Here is a 23,010-nt window from a genome sequence, read left to right as displayed (position 1 = left end):
CAAAGGGAGCGGAGGCATTTTCCTTGGTGACGTCGGATATACCGGCTGTTTGACTCGGAAACAGCCATACAGCGTGCGAAGCGGAAAATGACCGACAGTGACCTCGAATAAGATGTTGGCGACCTGTCCTTTGTTTTAATCAATACACAAAACATCATCATTAATGTAGAATTCTGAAAATAACGACTGTACATTTCAGCGCGGCTTCGAAACGTCGAGAGGGAAACGGATCGTTTACTCATCTTTCTATATTCGGCGCGTTCACGTTTACGTTTGCTGCGTAAATGATGGAAAATGCTGAAACATCAGATCAAAACAGAACGACGCGCTATACCAACAATTTAGCGAACGGATTTCACAACCCGCAGTCCGAAAACGGGGACTGTGTTTCTTGCGGTTCTGACGGTGGTGGTCTCGACGGTAGTGACAGTGGCAGTGGCAGTGGCAGTAACAGTAGCGGTGGCCATAATGGTATTGAAAATTTCCACCATCTTCACCAGGATTTACACAACAATGGTTCGCCAGCGAAGCGCTGCAAACTCAGAAGACGCTTGGATTCAGGAAAGAAGAACCGACCACGTAAGTAGCTTTTATCGTTTTATTGAGGCCTTAAATTGTAACGTTTTATAGCAATGACAATTACGTTACCACAATATTGCGTACTGTAACTGTATTTTTGACTAGTGGTTTATATATTTAAAGAGACAAAAGATTTCAGCGTGTTTTGTTTCTTAAAGTCGTTCACGGGTAATTTAGGATGAAAACCCTTGAGCAACACTAACATTATTTATATTTTCGGACACCTAACGTTACATTTTACGTGCATTATCATAATCGTGACAACATTTAAGACAACATGCATATTAATCCGTTTTATATTAAAAATACTTAATTAATTATACTTTCATATTAATGCAAGGAATCTTTATTTTGCGCATTAAGTGTGTATTTATGTTTCTCCTCTAAGAATGCGAAAGGAGGGATTTTAGTGTGTCACTAAATTCCCGGAAGTAGCCCCAAAATTTGTACTCTTTGTTGTTGTTGTTTTGTTTTATTCAACCATTCTGCTGAAATTTCATCAAAAGACACCCATTCATGAAAGAAGTTCAGACATATCACGTCTATATAAACGTTTAAATTTCCTCGTAATAAGAGGTGTATTTGTTTTGAAAGACCAGGCTGTTTAGTGTTGTGAAATCAATGTGCTCTTGGTTGTGCGGATTTCATTGGCCAACTCAGAACCAGGAGGTGTGTCTAAAACACGCCAGATGTGATAGACAAGCATGTTTAACCAATGGACACGGTGAAACACACAAAGGGGAGGGAGGTCGTTCAGTATGAACGAGCAGACTGTACAAGCTCTTGTCGAATTGATATAAAGTCAATACCCACAACCCAAGAGACACATTTTTTGTGACGCCGGATTGTGAATGATAAACATTTATTAGATCGCTGGGTGGCTCAGATTCTGACGTTGACTGTTTTGCCTGAAAGTATGAAGTTAATTATTAAAAAATCAGGTAACTTCTTTTGCCATGCTTGTCATTAACAAAGCCAGAACATGTTAGTAACTAAACATTTAACTTTTGAGATGTAATTCAGTGCTTAAGTTGGTATATTACATTTCTGTTTTATTGCTGGACTGTGTACTGTCCTTACTGTAACAGTAACAAACTTATTGTACACACTGCTTGCAGAAACACTACCTGCTCATTTCAATGTGTATCTTTTATTTCTAATGTGGTATATATACCCCATTGGAACCCAGTTATTTGTCAATGATTAATAATTCTTTTTCGATCATGAATAACGATTTTAGAAATGCAAATACTATTTATTGCGTTGCTTTTAAACCTTTTGGTGTGATATTTATAACTGAACTTCTGTAACCTCACTTTTATATCGATCAACTGTAATGTCACTCTGTTCTTGGTGGCTTTGGAGTACTTTGCTCTCTGATCCTCATCGCAAGGAGGAATGCACCTTTTACCTACATGCGACGCTGCCAGCTACATTATCATCACTCAAAGACACGATTAACAAATCAATTTTCGAAGAAAGTGATTTTTATTACGCACTGCAAAGCCATTTCACTGATATACATTAGTTATGCGCATCTCAGACTGAGGTTAAGTCTTAAAGCGAATTGTATCATTGTTATTGTACACTAAATAGATTTATTTAGATGTTACATTGGTGCTATTAATGTACAGCTGATATCTAACTTTTATTTTGAAAATAGGCAGTTTCTCAGAATCTCCAGGCAATCTCTTAGAATCTGCTGTTACCATTGCAACAAAATGCATCATGCCCTGCATAGACTGAATCACCTTTTTTGCTAAACCCATAGTAATTTGCAATCAGTCAGGTATTCATTAACATTACTTTTTATCCTAAAATCCGAATATCAGGTGTAAATTTTAAAAAATGCTTAAAAGTCGTTTAGGGATTACATTTTGCCAAGCCTGCTGTGTACCCCCCATAATTTAGCATTTTGTTTGGATGAAATTTGAACACATTGGTATAATACAGAAAGATGAAGGTAATGAAAAAATACAGTTTCTAAATGTAATGTTTTTTTTCAGCCTTTCCATGGTTCGGGATGGATATTGGAGGCACACTGGTAAAGCTCGTTTACTTTGAGCCCAAGGATATCACAGCTGAGGAGGAACAGGAGGAAGTCGAGAGCCTGAAGAGCATCCGCCGCTACCTGACCTCCAACGTGGCCTATGGCAACACGGGTATCCGCGATGTGCACCTGGAGCTGAAGAACCTCACCATGTGTGGGCGCAAAGGCAACCTGCACTTCATCCGCTTCCCCACGCAAGACATGCACCGCTTCATCCAGATGGGCCGAGACAAGAACTTCTCTAGTCTGCACACCACGCTGTGTGCCACGGGTGGGGGTGCATACAAGTTTGAGGAAGACTTCAGAACGGTATTTGAGCATATCAGTGCAATTGATCATTAAATAAAAATGACATTACTAAAAACACTTCTTAAATAAAGCATAAACAACATTGTTTTGGTTCATGAAAACATTTGTTGATCATTTTTAGACTAGTGCATTGCTGACATAATGACTGTCTATCTACCACATCCTGTTCCTGTTATCAGGACAATAAATGGCTAACAGCCAGTGTTGGGCACGTTACTTTAAAAAAAGTAATTAGTTATAGTTACTAGTTACTTCTCACAAATAGTAATTGCATTAGTAAATCAGTTACATCATTATAAAAGTAACTAATTTACAGGGAATGTAACTATTGCGTTACCTTTAAAAAATAATCAAATTTGTCAAATAATGTGGATGCCCCAATATTAAATATGTTAAATGAATGAAATGGAAACTAAATAGTATAAATTATTTATATAAAACATTATACACTAATCTACACTATTTTAATGTTGCTGTGGGTCAATGTGAGAGACACCTATTAAATTCAATATTATAGATCAATATATAATTATTGTGAATATTATCATCACTCTACTGGAACAATAAAACGCAATAGAATAGTTCAGAACTTTAACTATTTATTAGAGATGCACCGATTGCAATTTTCTTTGCTGATTCAGCTTTCCGATTTTATTTTAAGTGAAACCTTCCAATTCCGATTTTTGCAAATTCCTATTTTCTATCCACAAACTATAATTGACAGTATATATAAAACCATATTAACTTTTCTTCAATGCACATTTTTTCATAATATTTCTTTTTATTTTCATTACATAAATTATTGAACATTACAATTTCCCCAAATTTCCCTAAATGCAGTTCTCGAAGCTGTATTAAAGGTACAGTGTGGGATGTTTTGTATGATCTATTAACAGAAATGCAATATAACATACAAAACTGTGTCTTTAGATGTGTATAAAAACCTTACGTAATGAAAAGTTATGTTTTTATTACCTTAGAATAAACCAGTTGTATCTACATAGGGAGTGGGCCTATCTACATTGAATTTGTTATGTTGCGCAGCCATGTTTTGTACAGTAAGCTCTAACGGACAAACAGCTCTACAGAGCGCGTTTCGTATATGTTGGTCTTCGTGTGTGTTTTTAGACGCAGCTTGCGTCATCACTGAGTTGAAGACGCACAAAGTAGTAAGTCGTAGTACGGAGAGGAGGAGGAGTAGTCGTCGTCTAGCTGAAGCAATTGATTGTTCTGTCTTAGAAGTTTTGATAAAATGGAGGACCATGCGTATTGTGCACAAGCGCCGACAGAGCGTGAATCTCCGTCGTCAAAGAAGCGCAAACGTGATGCTGCCAGACGAATTAGAGACAAACGGCGGCAGAAATCCAGGATAAACATCGGTGTATCTATTACCAGATGGAAGGCACTGTTGAAAGAAAAATGTTTTCAAGGCGACGCCGAAGTTGCCTGTTTTCTGCTAGACTGGTAAGATAATTCAACATTTTCAATGTTTCCACTTTTTCAATGTTTACCAAACAACTGTTTTGTTGAAACGGTAACGTTAGCATTTTATACAAATGGCCATATAACCTCCGAATAATAATGTTTTTCCGTCCCTGCGGTACGTACTCCGGTTGTTCCTGACTTTACAAAGGGGGAGACAAACGTCTACTAACTTACACCTAACTGCCTATGTCGCTGTCAGATCAAACGCTTTGAACAGCGTTGCTATTTATGATTAGCTAACTTTAGTTACTTCACTACTCTCAGCGTGTACTAGATAGCACGCAAGAAATATATCTAATTATAGAATTGTAACATTAACTTTCGCAATAGAATACATGTTAAATGATTAATTACGTTAATATATTGCCTTACCAGCTTGTATCACTACTATCCGCTGTCTCAGTAGACGACATCCTTTTTTACTGTTGTGGCCTCCGTCGTAATTCGAAAGGGAGGGGTGGGCAAATGACTCAGAGATTCGTTGCAAAACTATAATACAAAGCTAGTGGCCGCTGATTTTCAAGAACTGCGCCTTTAAATTACAGAATCTTCTCTCGCCCAAACAACTCTATATTAAGAGTGTTTTACTATAACTAAATGTCACTTAATTTACCTTTTCATTTTTGCACTCATCTCACAAAAGTCTAAGATAACAATAAAATACTTTATTCTTGTCTGTTTCTGTTTATGAAACGGACATTGCTTTATTTATTTTTTTCTGAAATGTAAAATAAATTGTCTTTATCTCGGGTCTGTAGTATTAAAAGAAGTGGGTTGATTTTAGCTGCAACTTCAATAAAAAGTAAAAAAAATGAGTGAATTCTGTCATGATTGGTGAGGGAACAAGGACACAAGTACAGAGGACCCAGACGCAGACAGCGGGTAAGGGGTTAAACAGACTTTTAATAAACAATTATCAAAACAAAGACCCACGTGGGGGTAAAATAACAGACTATATACATGACAGATAACAAGAACATGGACTAACTACACTAAACTAAACTAAACTAGAGACAAACATTTGAATTAAATACAAAATAACTAAACTACATTATACTACACTGACAAGACATGAACTCACCAGACAAAGGACACGCACACAACAGTACAATAATCCAGCACAAGACAGATGACATGGGCATCAAATAAGGGGACAAATAAAGAGGGAACAGGTGTGGGGCATGAAACCAATAACGAGCAATTAAGGAGACGAAAGGGCGGGAACAGAGACGTGACACCGGAGAGTGGAAGGCCAACAGGGCAAAAACGCCTCTCTCCACATGAAACAAGAGGTTCTGTCACGATTCTGCCACTAGGTCAAGAAAAGCAAGACAAGATGGGGCAGAACCATGACAGAATTCTACTCTAAAGATGTATATGTGTTTGCACTTTTTTGTGTTAGTAAAGAAATCAATCAGATAAATATCACCTATAATGGTTGATTTATTCATTTTTTTATATTTGTGCAAATATTAAAATAAAAATGATATAAAATAAGTAGAATTCGTGTTGAATATCATTTTACCTTAGTGAAATTACCATAGTTTTAACGTAAGACAAGCAATCGGTTGAATGGAATTTACGTTTGTTTTACACAGAGTGAACAACTTAAACATGAGTTTAGCATGTGTCAGAGTTTAGCATCACTGTTAGTATGTAGTACATACCCGAAGTAGATGGAGCAACGAAAGCTGAACTACTAGACAGTAAAAAATTGTGCATCTCTCTGTCTGTGAACTACATGTTGGGTGTGTGTGTGTGCAGTCAGCGGAGAGATGTGTGTCAGTCAGCGGAGACTCGCACAGTTCGGTGGACCCACCCAGACACGAGTATAAACGAGCTGTGACAGGCAGGCTTCACTCACGGACGTTTACATGTTTACTTGCGGCTTTGAGTGTACTGACGGCTGTGGCGTTATTGTCCGCGTCACTGGCAACATAAGATTGGCTTGGAATCGGCAAGACGTGAGACTGACCGGCCAGTCACCGGTCACGGCCTATCATGCGAAAACTGTCCGATTCCGGTCTCTGGCCGACTAAATTTACTTTACCTAAGCCAATCATCATCAGTTATTGCGGTTATCCCCCACCCCACTCACACACCAATCAAAATCAGTGGTGGAAACAGTAATTCATTTGATTACTCGTTACTGAAAAAACTAACGCCGTTTATTTATAACGCCGTTATTCCCATCACTGCTAACTGATACAAACTTAAAGTTAGGATTGTGTGTTTACCTTCTCCCCTAGGTGGCTGGTTTGGAATTGCAGAAGCTAGATGAACTGGACTGTCTTATTCAAGGTCTGCTGTACGTTGACTCAGTTGGGTTCAACGGCCATCCCGAGTGTTATTTTTTCCAGAATCCATCGGACCCTGAAAACTGTGTCAAGAGGCCATGTAGCCTGGAAAATCCTTTTCCTATGTTGTTGGTAAACATTGGATCGGGGGTGAGCATCCTCGCCGTCTATTCCAAGGACGATTACAAACGGGTCACGGGCACCAGGTAACTGTGCTTTTTGAACAGAATTGCCCCAGGTTAACATTAGAGGGGTAACTAAAATTAATCTTCTTTAACTCCCCCTGATGTCATTCCAAACCAGTATGAGTTTTTTTTTTTTTTTGCACAACACAAAAAGATATTTTTAAGAATGTTGGTATAACAAGGTTATTTTAGTTTACTCAAATTAAAACTTTAAAAATGTATTAGAAAATAACAAAAAGTTGAAATGTTGCCTCAGAAATTAACTAAAATAAAGGAACTAAAATTACAATATTAAACAAACACTAAAATAAACCTTAAATAAAAATAAATTAATTTTATATAGCAACATTATAAAACAAATAAATAAAAATGACAAAAAGGATATAACAAAATCGCTGAAAATGTAACTAAAATGAACAAAAAGTCTAAAAATAAAAGTTAATTTAAAAGATTAATAAAACTAAAATAACTCTGTTTTGAACCAGTGGTTTTTTTTTGAGAGTGAACAAATTATGACAATTTTATTTTCGTGTGAAGAAAAAGTTATGAATTGTTGTGTTATAGTTGTTAAATGAATAGTTTGCACAAAAATGACAGTTCTTATATTATTTACAACACAAAAACAAGATACTTCTTTACTTTCCATTGGAAAAATAGCAGCATATAGGTTTTGTAGAAAATGAGGGTTAGTAAATAATGACAGAATTCTTAATTTTGTGTGAACTCTTCCCTTAAAATTGTTAAATCATAAAAATGTCTAATTATCCTGGAAGCAATGCAACATTTCTGAAGTGACATAAATTTCTTCCACCTGCTGTGCATCAGTCTAGGTGGTGGAACATTTCTAGGTCTGTGCTGCTTACTGACTGGCTGTGATACGTTTGAGGAGGCTTTGGAGATGGCAGCTAAAGGTGACAGTACAAACGTGGACAAACTGGTGAAGGATATTTACGGTGGCGATTATGAACGCTTCGGTCTTCAGGGTTCTGCTGTTGCATCAAGGTACAAACAGATTGCCTATAACGTAAAAAACCTGATCATGTTTGTGATAAAGAAAATAATTTTTCCATTTAATTTGAATCCATTAGTTTTGGTCATATGATGAGCAAGGAGAAACGTGACAGTATAAGTAAAGAGGACCTGGCCAGGGCCACACTTGTCACCATCACTAACAACATCGGCTCCATTGCCCGCATGTGTGCAGTGAATGAGGTTTGAAAACTTTCTCTTCATGTGTGATTCTCGCATATATTTTATTTGATTGGTAAAAACCAAAGATGGCAATGAACTCTGTGTGCTGTGAGCTTCTTTACAGTGTTGCCTTGTGGCATGGAGATCAAGCAGCATTGTACAGGGCTATCACAGCACACTGAACCGCCACGGGATGAACTCTACATCAAATTACATAATCTCTACCTTGCACGTTTTCTCAATATGCAGGCTTGTGTAATGGTCATGAGTTCAGTCTAAGTGAAGGGTTATCCTGCACTTGCCTTATTGTATGTTCAGGGAATTTCTGGAATATCATGGAATTTTAAAATGTCTATTCCAGACATTGAAAGTCATGGAATTATATATATTTTTTGTCGAAGTCATGGAATATCAGGGATTTTTGTTTGTCATGTTAAATTTTAGTTTCCATTTATCAAAATGTAATTTTTCTATACTGTATTTTTGCGTATTGTTCAGCCCCATTTTATTCCTTTCCTGCTTGTCACCTGGCAATCACTTAAGTCAAATGCAGTCACCTGTAGCTCTTAACTGAGGCAAAATGGAAAATGTAAATTTCAAGAGCTTTGGCTAAAAAATGACCACTTCAAAGACTGGGTTTAATTCATTATATGTCATGGAAATTCAACTTTTTAGTCAGTGAAAGTCAGGGAAAACCCAGGGAATTTGACATTTTGCTTAGAGTGGGAACCCTGTATGTTTTCATTGGCAAGGATTCCTTGACTGACAGTTTGTTGATTTAAACAAAAATAAAAATTAAGGTACACGCTTTATTTTTTGCCTTATGTTGTGCTGACCCGTAGCAGCATACATGCAAAAGCAAGCTTTTATAGTTTTCAATAAAGTGAGTAGCCAACTAGGGATGTACCGATACCACTTTTTCCTTTGCCGATCCAATTCCAATACCTGAATTCTGAGTATCGGCCGATACCGATCCTGATCCGATACTAGCACTGTTTTTCTTGATCAACGTAGAATTGCATATATTTTTATTAGGGCTGTCAACGTTAACGCGTTAACGCATGCGATTAATTTTTTCAAATTAACGCTTCAGAAAATATTTATCACAATTAACGCAGCATCCGTTTGTTTTGACATTCTTTGTCTAGCGTTACATTACGTAACCACGCTCTTATTCGTGTACAGCAGGGCTAGTCAACTGGCGGCCCGCAGGCCAAATGCGGCCCGTCAATCATCTTTACCTGGCCCGCCTTAACATTTCAAATAAGTGGAGATACTTTAAGAACGGTGTGCTTTAAATGCACGTCCTCCTGAGATGCCACATCTTTAAAAGCCCAAAACGCTGCTACATAATCTCAGATAAGGGAAAACTGTGTTGTTTTTATTACTGCATTCATTATGAATAATGGCTATACTTACGAAAAACAGCTGTTCATCTCCCCCCAGAACTCGCACTATACAAAGGCTCTGCCCTATAAGTGCGTGGGGCACATGAATGCGATTGGAATTCACCCGAAGATGTGATAATAGCGTTCAGTTTCTTGCACAGATCAATTGACTGATTTATAAGACGCTTATTTAACGTCACAAGGGGCAGGGATTACTTTTGTGTTGAATGTATTTGCGTTTTTTACTTTTATTGATTTAACTTTAATTAATTCACCCAAATATCTTCTTGAAAAAACAATGCCACCCACATCTTGGATGTACTAGAGAACTGTGGGTGAGTAAATTAGTAGCAATTTTTGGGTAAAGTAATGCATTAAGGAATATAAAATACAGTTAAAAAGACAATTTCCCTTTTAATTTAATATCATGAAAAGGCACAAATACTGGATGCAATATTTGTGTGCATGTTTTAATATATGGCCTATAAGTAACAGCAACAAAAACAGTATAAAAGGAACAAAACGAAATAAATAACAGAAATACAAAATAACAGAAGAAATGAGGATATGGTAAAAAAAACTGGCCCACATCCTATTTATACTTTTGGAGTCTGGCCCTCAAAGAAAAGTAGTTGAAGACCCCTGGTGTACAGGCTTTTAAACCACTTAAGCGCGATTTTAAACAGTTGCTTTGACGGGTTCAATGAAGATAGACAGCTTCTAAACTGTGGGACGTGGCAAAACGCAACGCGAGGTCCAGTCTGGTGTAAACAGTCACGGGCTGAAGGCTGCTTCGGTGAATCTCTGTCAGACAGCGCATCCGTGTTAAGTTCTCTTTCGTGCTTGAATGGATAAAACCATACAAGATTATGTCAGAAAGCCCGTTTTGTCTAGCATTTTCTTAAGCAAGACTTCAAAGTGTAAAATAAAATCTTAAATGAATGCAAAGAGTTGTGAAAATGGGAGTGCGGTGACGGTCAGATCTGCGTACTTAGACAGCTCTTAAAGGGGCCACGTTCTTAAACGTGCTGCTGTGACTCCTGTCACTAATGTTAATCAAAGAACAAATAAAAGAAGAAATCAATGTGATTTTTTAGCTTTAATGAGAATTCTTCTGCATTTAATTTATAATTTAGCATTAAAGACTGTAAAGTGTTTGAGAACTTCCTTCAATTTCTGTATATTTCATGATAGCTCTCAATTATATTGTTGAATGGCTATAATTAATGTTAAAATAATCAATTTAATAGAGACATCAGTTACAGTACTAATATCAAAATGTTTTCTTTCATTCATAAAATGACGCTGTTAAAGAAATATGTTGTTTCTACATCAATTTGAAGATTAAATGTGAAATTATTAAAATGTAAAAGTATATTTTAAAATATTATGTGTGATTAATCGTGATTAATCACAGAAAATGTGTGATTAACCAATTAATTTTTTTAATCGATTGACAGCACTAAATTATTATTGCCAGGTGATAGTACTTAAGCATTTTTACGTTCAAGTATTTAAAATACGACTTTATTCATTTGTTTTTACTTTGGAAAAAAATACTTCCTACATTATAAAGCTGTCACGGAATACGTGGCGAGTACCCAAACGCAGGCAGGCAGAGGATGAGGTTAACAAAATATATTTATTAAACAAATAGACAAAACAAAAACCCACGATGGGGTAAATCAAGAAAACAGGAAACAACTCAAACAGAACATAGACTGACTAAAACTGGACTAAACTGAGAAACACTTGACAAACTATAACTAAACACTAAAAGACTTACTTGACTAGACTCACAATTCACGGACTAGGATGACAAGCAGAACCGCGTACAGATACATACAAGCACAGTTCACAGAACAATCCACGAGCACAGGACAAAGAAACATTAGGGTATATATAGGAAACACAAACGAGGGATAACCACACAGGGCAGGTGTGGGTAATCAAACACTCAGGGAAAGATAACAAGGAAACGAGAGGAGCGGGGCCAATGACGAGACACTGGAGAGAACGCATATTGTCAAAAGGACAATAATATGTTTCTCTCCACACATAACCAAAGACTTTGTCATGGCTCTGCTACAGGACCAAGAAAAACATGACTAAATGAAGCAGAGCCATGACAAAAGCCCCCCCTTTAATGAGCGCCTCCAGGTGCTCACCAAGGGGTAGACGGACGAGACAAGACAGACTGGGAGACAGACAGGACAAGGCAAAACAAATAAAATAAAATAAAGGGCAGACAAGACAACATAATAACAGGACTTGGGTGGGACAGTAAAAATAACAAACAAGGGAGGGGGGGTGGGACCAAACAAAGGCCCATAGGGGGCAGTCCATCGGGGTGGGGAGAAGTCCCAGTCCCCGGCTGCGCTCGAGGGCGCGGAGTCCTGGGGGGGACAGTCTTTTGCCCTGGGAGCCTCCCAGGGACCGGCTGGAAGGCCGGCTGGAAAGGGCTGGGTGCCGGCTGGAAAGGGCTTGACGCCGGCTGGAAAAGGCTTGACGCCGGCTGGAAGGCCGGCAGGAAAGGGCTTGACGCCGGCTGGACGGCCGGCAGGAAAGGGTTTGACGCCGGCTGGAAGGCCGGCTGGAAAAGGCTTGACGCCAGCTGGAAGGCCGGCAGGAAAGGGCTTGACGCCGGCTGGAAGGCCGGCTGGACGGCCGGCAGGAAAGGGTTTGACGCCGGCTGGAAGGCCGGCTGGACAGGGCTTGACGCCGGCTGGAAGGCCGGCTGGACAGGGCTTGACGCCGGCTGGAAGGCCGGCTGGGACACCGGCTGGATCACCGGCTGGGACGCCGGCTGGATCACCGGACTGGACACAAGACTGGACGCCGGCTGCACCGGACTGGACCTCCCCCTCCTCGGCTTCTTCTTCCTGGAACGGCCCACAGGACATGTGGCCGGTTGCTGAGAAGTGATGGGGAGCCCGGTTAGCTCTGTACCAGAGGAGTCGGACGGAGAGTCCCACGACTCCCTTCGTCTGCGCCGGCCACGGATGCTGATGGGCGGAGGAGGAGCTGCCGGGGGAGAGGCGGATGGTGCGGCCATGCCGATGACCCCGATCTCCATGACGCGACCCTCCGGGATCGCGGGTAGGGGAGATGGATTGGGTTGGGCTGAGACCCTGGGCTCCGGCCAATTCATGGCATACCTAATCATGTCCGTGAAGCCCAGCGGTCTCAGCATCCTCATCTCCTCCCGAGACAGCGGCTCATTCAGACCGCCGTTGAACAGGGCCATCTGCTCCGTCTCGTCATGGACCATCTCCCCTGCGGTCTCGCAGAATCAATCTGCGAACTCCAAGACATCGGAGTAGCCCTGTCGCAGACCACAGAGGAGATGGGCCTGCCTGGATCGCCTTGCCTCCATCTTGCCTGCTGGGTTCGGTGGTGGCTCGTGGATTCTGTCACGGAATACGTGGCGAGTACCCAAACGCAGGCAGGCAGAGGATGAGGTTAACAAAATATATTTATTAAACAAATAGACAAAACAAAAACCCACGATGGGGTAAATCAAGAAAACAGGAAACAACTCAAACAGAACATAGACTGACTAAAACTGGACTAAACTGAGAAACACTTGACAAACTATAACTAAACACTAAAAGACTTACTTGACTAGACTCACAATTCACGGACTAGGATGACAAGCAGAACCGCGTACAGATACATACAAGCACAGTTCACAGAACAATCCACGAGCACAGGACAAAGAAACAAGAGGGTATATATAGGAAACACAAACTAGGGATAACGACACAGGGCAGGTGTGGGTAATCAAACACTCAGGGAAAGATAACAAGGAAATGAGAGGAGCGGGGCCAATGACTAGACACTGGAGAGAACGCATATTATTGTCAAAAGGACAATAATATGTTTCTCTCCACACATAACCAAAGACTTTGTCATGGCTCTGCTACAGGACCAAGAAAAACATGACTAAATGAAGCAGAGCCATGACAAAAGCGCATCATACTCTTTACTCCACTACATTTCATAAATAGATGTTGTTTTTAACCTTTTACTCCTTGTGTACATTCAAATCTACCACTTTCTTTTACTTAAGTATTTTTACTCTTAAAAGTAGAAAAGTAGGATTTTTAATGTAATTAAGTACTGTATTAAATGTAAAAAAATATACAAATGTATTTATACATTCTACTGGAGTGAGATATATGCTTTATCTGTACTTTATAAGACCACACTATACTTAAAAAATGTTTAACAAATAAATCTCTGTTTATTGCACAAAACTATCACTGAATAAAAGTCTCCAATGCAGAGTGGAGCAGACTAGCTCATGCGCATCCTGGACACAGAATGATGCGCTTAATACATTCGCTTCTACGTTATTTACAGTCATGCGCATTAGATGCAGAATGATGCGCTTAATGCACCCGCTTCAATCACGAGCATCCTGAACGCATAATGATGCGTCTTGATGACGATCCTTCTGATGTCGCGGGGATCTTTGCTCCCCATGTTCAAAACGGTTATAACACAAAGAGAAGAGATATGTTATTTGTTTAACACATAGTGCATTGCATCCATCCAACAGTTAAAAAAAGAGTTATTGTGTATGAATGACGCACTACATAGACCGCTTCCAGCTAGTGCATTAATCTAATACACTCAGCGAGTACTGTCTCTGGCAAAATGCATTTTAAATAAAACCATAGACTATTATCTAGTGATTATGAAGAATAATGAAAACATTGAAACGAGTAATGTCCTGACTGTTACCGGACACTTGCATGTTGGATGGAGATTGATAGATGACAGCACCAGCGGAGGTCAGAGTTTCTTAATTATGATATATTGATTTATCCTTGCATAACGCTATCGAAATACATGACGTGGAACATAGTGCATGAAAACTTTTACGGTGGTTTCCTGATAGTTAGTCCTTTTTGAAGCTTAGAGTAACATCCAAGGGTAACGCAACGGATCGGATTTGAATGGAACCCGTCAGTCCGATACCCGATCCAGCAAAAAATACCCGTATCGGCCCCAATTCCGATCAGGAGTATCGGATCGGCACATCCCTATAGCCAACACAATGGCAATTTGGTAACAATTTCATGTTGGTGGCTTATTTGTATGAATTCATTTCATTTGTACGTTTTCTAACTACTTTTGCCTCCATGGCCGTTAAGTTTAGAGGTTTCTATCATACTTTCTTAAGGCGTCTAATTGTAGACTACTAGATATACCAGATGAAGTTTATGAGTTTATTTTTTTTCATGAGTCTACATGCCTGTTTTTCATACTGCTCAAAAACATATTTTTATAAGTACTATTTATTTCCTTGCATTTTTCTTTAATTGCAAAGAAGTTGGTGTTAAAACATGTCTAAAGTTTCTTCATTATCTTTAAAATGTATTCCACAAATTTTGAAATACAATATAAATGCTTACTTTGATTGTATTATTTGTCTTTTTTAGAAAATTGATAGAGTGGTTTTTGTTGGAAATTTCCTTCGAATAAACACAGTATCGACTAAGCTGCTTGCCTATGCCATAGACTTCTGGTCTGATGGACAACTGAAAGCCCTTTTCTTAGAACATGAAGTAAGTTTTTATTTTACTTTGTTACAGTCTTGTAATGTTTGTCAGTTTTGTCATAATACTTTCAACTAGAGACAGAATTTTGTAAGTTGTCAAATGATGCTTATATATTGGGAAAGCAAACAAATGTTTTGAGTTTAAACCATACTTGCTTGGCTGATGATTTGAAGCTTTAGCTCCCTCTTGTGTCAGTTTCAAAATCACTTACAGATGTTTTAGGGTATTTTACAGTCTTGGCCTAATGGTTAGAGAGTTGGACTCGTGACCAGAAGGTTGCCGGTTCGATTCTCAGGGCCGGCGGGTAACGACTGACCCTATACCTGCGCTCCGGGTGTATGTGTGTTCACGACTTGCTGTGCGTGTGTTCACTACTCTCTGGACTCTCTTAAATGCAGAGGTCACATTTCGGGTATGGGTCACCATACCTGACAAATAGGTCACTTTCACTTCACTTCAATACAATACACAACATCCACCTCACATAATAAATTAATTAAATTGTAAAACATTCACATCCTAACCCTTATTCAAAAGACCTACTGCATTTGGTACAAATATTTGTTTATACATTGCCTTAGTTGCTTTCGGTGTTCTATACGACGACGAGATGGAAGCAATTCAAAAACATGATTCAGAGGGTGTGTTATATCTCTAGTTATTGCAAAAGCTTTCCTCTTAACAGCCATTACATATAACTAATCAACTGACTTTTGTTTAGAACCTATAATTTTACCTGCTGTCCTTGTAATTCTATTCAATTTTGCTTTATTCACAGATGTTATTCTACCAAACCATACAGTTATATTATACCCTAGGACACTCTCAATTAAGCTACTATAAACTTGCTGCAAAACCACAAGACGTACAGAAAATTCTCTCAGTTTCCTTAGCAGGAATAACCTCTGATTTGATTTCCTACAAATAAGACCCACATTATCAGAAAAATTTAATTTGCAGTCGATTATTGTTCCCAAATACTTAAGCAGGGCTTGACATTAAGCATTGTCATGTGGTTGTCCTTTGGACAAGTAAATTTGACATTCACTTGTCCGAGTACAAAAATTACTTGTCCAAAGATAAAAAAAATGATATTTCATTTGAATTATAATATAATATAATCAATATAATTGTTTTGGATTTAGATCTTCTAAGCATTTTAACTAGTGTCCGCTTTGGCTGCCTGAATTTGGCTATAGGCCTACTCTCCGTGACTGCTATAAACCAAAGGCAAGCAGTAATTATTATTAGTGTTAAGGCTGTAAATTAACTTTTTTGCACATAGCACTGGTGCTAGAGAGATTTAAAGTTTGGCAGCACAGGCAGAAATGTGCAAGTGTAGTTCATTATGAATAGGCAGATAACTGACAAAAGACTTTGTTACATACAGATGGATAAATTAGGGCCATATCATTTTTAGATTACCTAAATTTGTTTTAATATTTCTAAGTTCTGTGTTTTTCCTTTTTTACTATACAGTAGTGGTATATTTGTCCACATAAATTACTGTAGGATACTATAGTATTTACTATAGTAAACTGCAGTAAAATTCCTACTATATTGTTTTTGAACTTTATTATAGTATACAGTGTTTATCAATTTACTACAAGGGCACTTCAATTTTCTATAGTACACCACAGTATTTTTTGTCTGAGTGTTCAATTTAACGGGACTTTTATTTTGACGGGTCTTTGGGAAGACGCTTTATTTTCAAAATAAACTCTCAGAGCAACTCTGGAGATGAAGTTCATTTGTTCATATCCTCATACAGTGCAGATGCAGATATATACTCGACCATCACTCGTGTTGTATGTTAAACTGCACATAATTCACGCAGAACAGCCAGATGACATTTAAATAACAGGATTCCGCGTCCGCGTGGACTCAGTGCGGTGCGCCATTGATTATTGTCACACACAAACAAGCACAACCGCGTCAAACACGCAGCTCTGTCTAATGCACATATTCTTATTATTCTACATATATGTCACACTGTTCTTTTTTTTCAAGTTACTTGTCCGGTCGGGCAAGTAAAATTCTCTCTCACTTGCCCATTCAAAACATTCACTTGTCCCGGACAAGCGGACAAGCGTTAATGTCGAGCCCTGCTTAAGTCTTCACAATTTCCACAGGTTGATCACATAATGTTATTTCTGTTAAGGGTTCTGGATGGTTAAAAATGAATTCTTTGGTCTTACCAACATTTATCAATATGGAGCTCACTTTTTTTCCAATATTGAAACCTGCTCTACATAGTCAAGAGTTTGCACAGTCTTTCCATAAAAGAGCAACAAGTGCCATGTCATCAGCATATTTGTATAATTTACAATTCGCACTCTGAATTTGTATTCCATTCGTATAGACAGAAAACAGCAGGGGTGACAGGACACATCCTTGAGGTGCTCCAGTATTTAAAAACACAGTATTTGATTTGACCCCTCGAGCACAAACTCGTTGTGGTCTATTTGTCAAGAAATGTTTAATCCAATGAACAATTACACCATTTACACCTACAACCAGAAGCCTCTCTAAAAGTAAATGTATCTGCATTGTATTAAAGGGTGATGTATAATCAATAAAAAGAACACAGACATAAGCCTTTGCTTGTTGTAAATGGCTAGCAATTGTATCAACCATAGGAAGCGATGCATCATCTGTCCCTCTTTGCGGTTTATATGCAAATTGCAGTACATCTAATTGCTCTGAAATTTGTGATTTAAAATGAAAATTCATGACCCTTTCCATGCATTTAGCAAGTATCGATGTCAGGGCCACCGGACGAAAATCTTCAAAATTTTTAGCTCCCTTTTTTTTGGAAGGGGTCGTATGAAAGATTTCCATATGTTTGGTACAGTATGTAAATCTAATAAAAAGTGAAATAATCGTGTTAGGGGGTCAGTTAATTCATTTACACAACTTTTTAAAATGCTTCCTTTAAGGCCATCTGGACCAGGTGCTTTACAGGGCCCAATACACTTAAGACACCTTCTAACCTGGTCACCTGTCAAACATATAGGTGAACCCTCTGGAATCCTAGCACCAACTTCTTCAATCCTCTTCCTATTACCATCTGCATTAATTCTCCCATAAAACAAATTCAAATCATTAACCCATTTAAAAATATCTATATCTATGTCATCACCATTTACATCCCTAGATTCACGCCCCATCATCTTATTCAGGCCTTGCCATGCGCCCCTTATATCTTGATTTGCTAACTGATCCTCTACCTTACATTTAAAATCAATTTTTGCTTTGTATATCATACCTCTCAATTCCTTCCTTTTCATCCTAAAACCCTGATAATTATTTTCACGAAAAGTCAAATTCTTTTCGTTAAGAAGTTTCTTTAAATCTTTAGAGAGCCATGGCTTATTATTTGAATAAACTTTGACCACTTTAGTATCAATAACAGTCCCTTCACAAAATTGGATATAGGAAGTAATACAGTCCGTTAGTTCATGAGGGTCTCTGCATGAATCGAAAAATACATCCCAGTTTGTAGTGCTAAAACAGTCTTTTAACATGTCCTCTTTATCCTTGCTCCAAACCTGAATTTCCTTCTACACTGGTTTCTCCCTTCTCACATGTTGTCTGTATTTTGGCATTAGATGGATAACATTGTGGTCCAATCTACCGATAGGTGCTCTACATACTGCCTTATATGCATCCTCGATATTACCGTAACACAGACCCAGTGTGCGTGAAAACAAGTTGGGCAATTAATATATTGCTGCACCTTTGGAAGAGTCTCTGTTAATGAAAGTGTGTTGATATCCCCCAGTATGAAGACAGGTTGATCCGCTGATTTTGATAGGACCCTATTAAAACACTCTGCAATATGCTCCGCTGCTCCATCATTATTAGGTCCTGGTACATATACTAGGAATATGGTTAATTGACCAAATTCTCGAGGCAGATAAAACGGTCTAAAAGATATGCCCAATGTTTCATAGTCCGGGGTGCACGTCTGTTCAATAATTGTAAATTGCGACGCCCAGTTCTTATCAACATACATGCAGAGTCCGCCATTTTACCTAGTCTCTGTCGGCTCGGATGGTGGTAAATCCTTCAATGTCCACACTATGATTTCCCTTTAACCACGTTTCCGTAAAACAGATGAGATTACTGCTCCTAAACTGCTCCTCATGTTTCACCCGGAGTGCAATTTCATCCATTTTATTATTAAGAGATCTCACATTGGACAGCGTGATCACCGGAAGGGGATGTCGGCTTCCTCGCCTCCGCAACCTGTTGCGAATACCTCCTCTCGACCCACGCTTCTTAGTCCTTGATCTCCTTCTCTTGTGCAGACATATACTTGATGGGATCTCCATCTCCACGGCATGATTATGATACCGTAGTGATAACAAAAAGTCTCTTGCATAGGTTTGTCTCGACATCATTGGCGCCAAATGATTTTCGATTGCTTCTCCTGCCCACACCAACCCAACAAACACCACAACCACGCAGATCGTGAATGCATTCATATTATCTATTAAAATAAACAAACACAACAGCACACAAGACAACAGCGAGACACAGGGTCAGCAGCAGACCGCGCCCCCGGAAGTTCTTCAGTTTAGTCAACCTAAACAACCTAGTCAACCTAAATGTTTTGTAAATGTTAAATAAATCATCAGTATTGTTCACTGCAAAACAATCAAATGCTATCGCACCAGAACAACTAAGCATGTGCATATTCTGTTTTCTTTCAGGGTTATTTTGGAGCTGTTGGTGCCTTCCTAGAGCTACTGAAGATGACTGACGACTCCTAAAACACTGAGGATATCTCAACCTTTAAACCAGAAGCTGCTGTAAGATTTTAGGAAAGCCACATTCCCATATAAGAAAAAGCCATGAAATAATGTAACCCAATTTCCCTTCAAATCATCAACATCTCAGGACTTTTATCACCATGCCATGTCTGTGCTCACAACAAGAAGAGGTGTCGCGAGAACGGTTTGTTTAACAGTGTGATGAGCCCCACATCTTGTCAACTATGTCTCTTCACCACAGTTATAAATCCACCAACATCAGTTTAACCAAGACTGATGATTTGAGGGGAAGGTGATATACAGTATGTCACTAACTGTAATATTCATATCCTCCCTCCATTTTGGTAGCTTTATGCAAATAATTGTAACAAATTCAAAGGGTATCAAGGTGCGTTTCGTGTCTATTTGCGGTACAGTCTGCTGTAGAAAAAGTAAATTTGCGTGTTCCTACAATCTTTCCCTGTTAACTAAAGGTGTTTATGTTTTAAATGGTTGAACTGCAAATTTTGTCGTCATGTTTATCACAGTATATAAAAGTCAAAGAACTTTCTGCAAATTGACTGTAAACAAATAACTAAGTATTATTAGGATTTGAAAAGTTTTTATACGTTTCAAATCTGAATGCCAACTGAATTTCAGTAGTTTTTTTAGTTGTCTAAAGAGTTTTTTAAACTTGCAGAATAGGAAAAAAATGCATAGACCTACTTTATCTTTGTTGGGCCTTTTATGATTAGTTGATTGTTGAAGACATTAGTAGCTGTAGTTTCTAAGATACCTTTACCTCTTCTTAACTTCTCTTTATAATGAAGCGTAAACAAATGCATCTGAACTGACACTGATTGTGTTGGGACCAAAATGTTGACTGGAAAACAGTATATATGTTCATCAGACAGAGACCTGTCATAGTTCACTACATGATTATGCTAAGATTTGGATTTGGGGAGGGATGAGTTTACAATCTGAATGTGTTACCGGCTTTCCTTACCCTTTGTATATATACTGTAGTATATATTTTGTTTTTTATTTAACATTTGCACAATGATTGAATCACTTATCATATTCATATCATTATGCAGTAGTGTCTGAAGTTTCATTTGAAACGGCTAACCTTTATCCCTGATCTAACCTCTTTTTCTTGCAATTGCCTTCATCCTTGCAACATTTTCAGGTTAATGAAATGAATCATCTTTTGCCTTAGCAAATGTTTGTCACGTTTAAGCGTTTTATTTTTTTATTTAATAGTAGAAAGCTGTGAGATTCAAATACGGTGACAGTGACATTATATTTGTTGGGGCTGACTGTGAAAGCTCCAGATTGTTATTCAGAGCTAAACCTAGGCTAAACATGTGCTTCTAAAGCTGGAATCATAAATTACCTTAAAAAAGTAGGTATGATGATTATAGTCTGTCTAAATATGTAAAATCAGAAAACGCACTTCCAAAAGTAAACCATGAATCTTTTCAGTCACTGCTTGACAGCAGTCACATATGTATATAGCAATTACATGTTATCATGCTGTAATAAACTCTTTTTTTTTTTTAAACTTCCCTAAAAAAGTAAGCAGTTTTTAGTGGTTAGTAAGCTTAAGTTATTGAACTTCAAGGTTTTTTTCAATAATTGTGAATGCAAGCAAGACCAAAAAAGAAGTCATTTTTCCATGTAGAATAATATCAAGATGCAATTTTTGGAGGCTCTACGTGTTTTGTGTCAAAGGTATTCACATGATATGTGTGTACCTAAACTATTATGTTTTCACCTGCTACTGTAACTTAAAAGTGTCTTCTAGCTGCTCTTAACATCTGCAACAGCAAGTGAAGTGCATTGCCTCTGTACGACTCCATGCATGCCACTTGCAGGATACGCAAATTGTACATGCTTTTATTGTCTGTTCCTCTCTCTCTCTCTCTCTTTCTTTGTTTCTATTAATACATGTCGTACTTCCTCTGCTCAGTCCTTATACTTGCCTTATGCAGTGGGGTGCCATTTTGACTTTGGATGTCTGGATTATGCACAATGGCACCCCATCATCTCGTTGAGCCACTAAAGTAACTTCCAAGTGTTACGGGGTGCCTTTAACTGATGGAAACAAGGCTTTATCTCTGTATCCTCTGTTGTTGCTAATGCTCAATCCAGATGTCACTGTATACGTCTTAACAGTATATTTAATGGTTGTTTTATTTTTTTATTGGAAATGCCCCTGTAGACCAAATGCATGTGTATTTTACCTGAGCTGATGCAAAAGCATGTACGTGACTTTTATGTGTTTTTTCCTTGGGTCATTGTGCTGATCACGACTTCTGATGTAGTCTAAATGCCTTTGTATCAGGGTCTGTTTATGTTCACCAGCTTAATGCTTGGCCCATACGTAAGCGCATGTTCAGTCCTCAACTTGTAATAACCTTTCTCTTTGTTAATGTGAATGGCGTAGTCTGTTTGTCTCAAACTGTACATTTCCAATGGCCATTTTCAGAAAGCATGTTTCGATTTGTAAACGCTAAACTATCATCTTCTTATTCTGTGCTAATAATCTGCATTAATGACCTCAGTCTTCTGATAGATTTCTTCTTATATGTTGTGATCTAAAGAAGATGTATAATTCCTACAAAAAGGCATTTAACCCATCGTTCGAGCAAACTTATGAATCTCAAATAGTATCAGCACGTCATACATGTATTTCTATTGATAAAGCAGTTGATGTTGATACCAAGGAGCCCCTTATTTGTTTATGCCTCATGAGGGATAAACCGTTTGCATTATTGGCTCTGAAATCCACGTCACAGAGATTTTATATCAGTTTTCATTTATATCATGTACAAAGCTAACTTAATTTGTCAATAAACCTATTTTGTAAATATCTAATAAATGTGTTAATTATGAAAAACAGTTATTGCTGAATTTATACGCATAAGAATGAGAACTATCTTTTTTGCCTGACAAATAAAGAAAAATAAAAAAAAACTAAATCATAAACGGCACACAGTGACAAATGAAAACATTGCAGTAACAGAACATGTTTGTAAACAGTGGCTTCCTTTCTTGTCCAGGGTGTGTTGAATTCCAACAACAACACAAAAAAAATGTGAAAGATTGAGAGAATGCAAAGACATGAAAATATTTAAAAGTATTCTTAAATACATGGCCACCTTGGAATTATAAGGTTCTTACTGCATTCTTGGCA

The 23,010-nt window shown here is 38.2% G+C and overlaps 1 protein-coding gene across 1 annotated transcript; it reads left to right on the top strand.

Moving 5' to 3' along the window:
* The first annotated feature begins 19 nt into the window (after window positions 1-19).
* On the top strand, window positions 20-22,778 carry pank1b (pantothenate kinase 1b). Its single transcript, XM_057358216.1, has 7 exons — window positions 20-579; window positions 2,586-2,938; window positions 6,673-6,926; window positions 7,731-7,907; window positions 7,994-8,117; window positions 14,935-15,060; window positions 19,773-22,778. The coding sequence occupies exons 1-7, from the start codon at window positions 285-287 to the stop codon at window positions 19,830-19,832; spliced, it is 1,389 nt and encodes a 462-aa protein (XP_057214199.1). The 5' UTR covers window positions 20-284; the 3' UTR covers window positions 19,833-22,778.
* Window positions 22,779-23,010: the final 232 nt, after the last annotated feature.

Source organism: Triplophysa rosa, linkage group LG18 (genome assembly GCF_024868665.1).
Source record: "Triplophysa rosa linkage group LG18, Trosa_1v2, whole genome shotgun sequence".
Lineage (NCBI taxonomy): Eukaryota > Metazoa > Chordata > Actinopteri > Cypriniformes > Nemacheilidae > Triplophysa > Triplophysa rosa.
This window is presented reverse-complemented; position numbering and strand designations above follow the sequence as displayed.

Excerpts from the sequence above, each read along its gene's own strand:
- pank1b (XM_057358216.1), top strand. The coding sequence starts at position 285 with ATGATGGAAAATGCTGAAACATCAGATCAAAACAGAACGACGCGCTAT. Across the intron at positions 580-2,585 it reads AGGAAAGAAGAACCGACCAC|CCTTTCCATGGTTCGGGATG; the intron begins GTAAGTAGCTTT and ends GTTTTTTTTCAG. Across the intron at positions 7,908-7,993 it reads GGTTCTGCTGTTGCATCAAG|TTTTGGTCATATGATGAGCA; the intron begins GTACAAACAGAT and ends TGAATCCATTAG.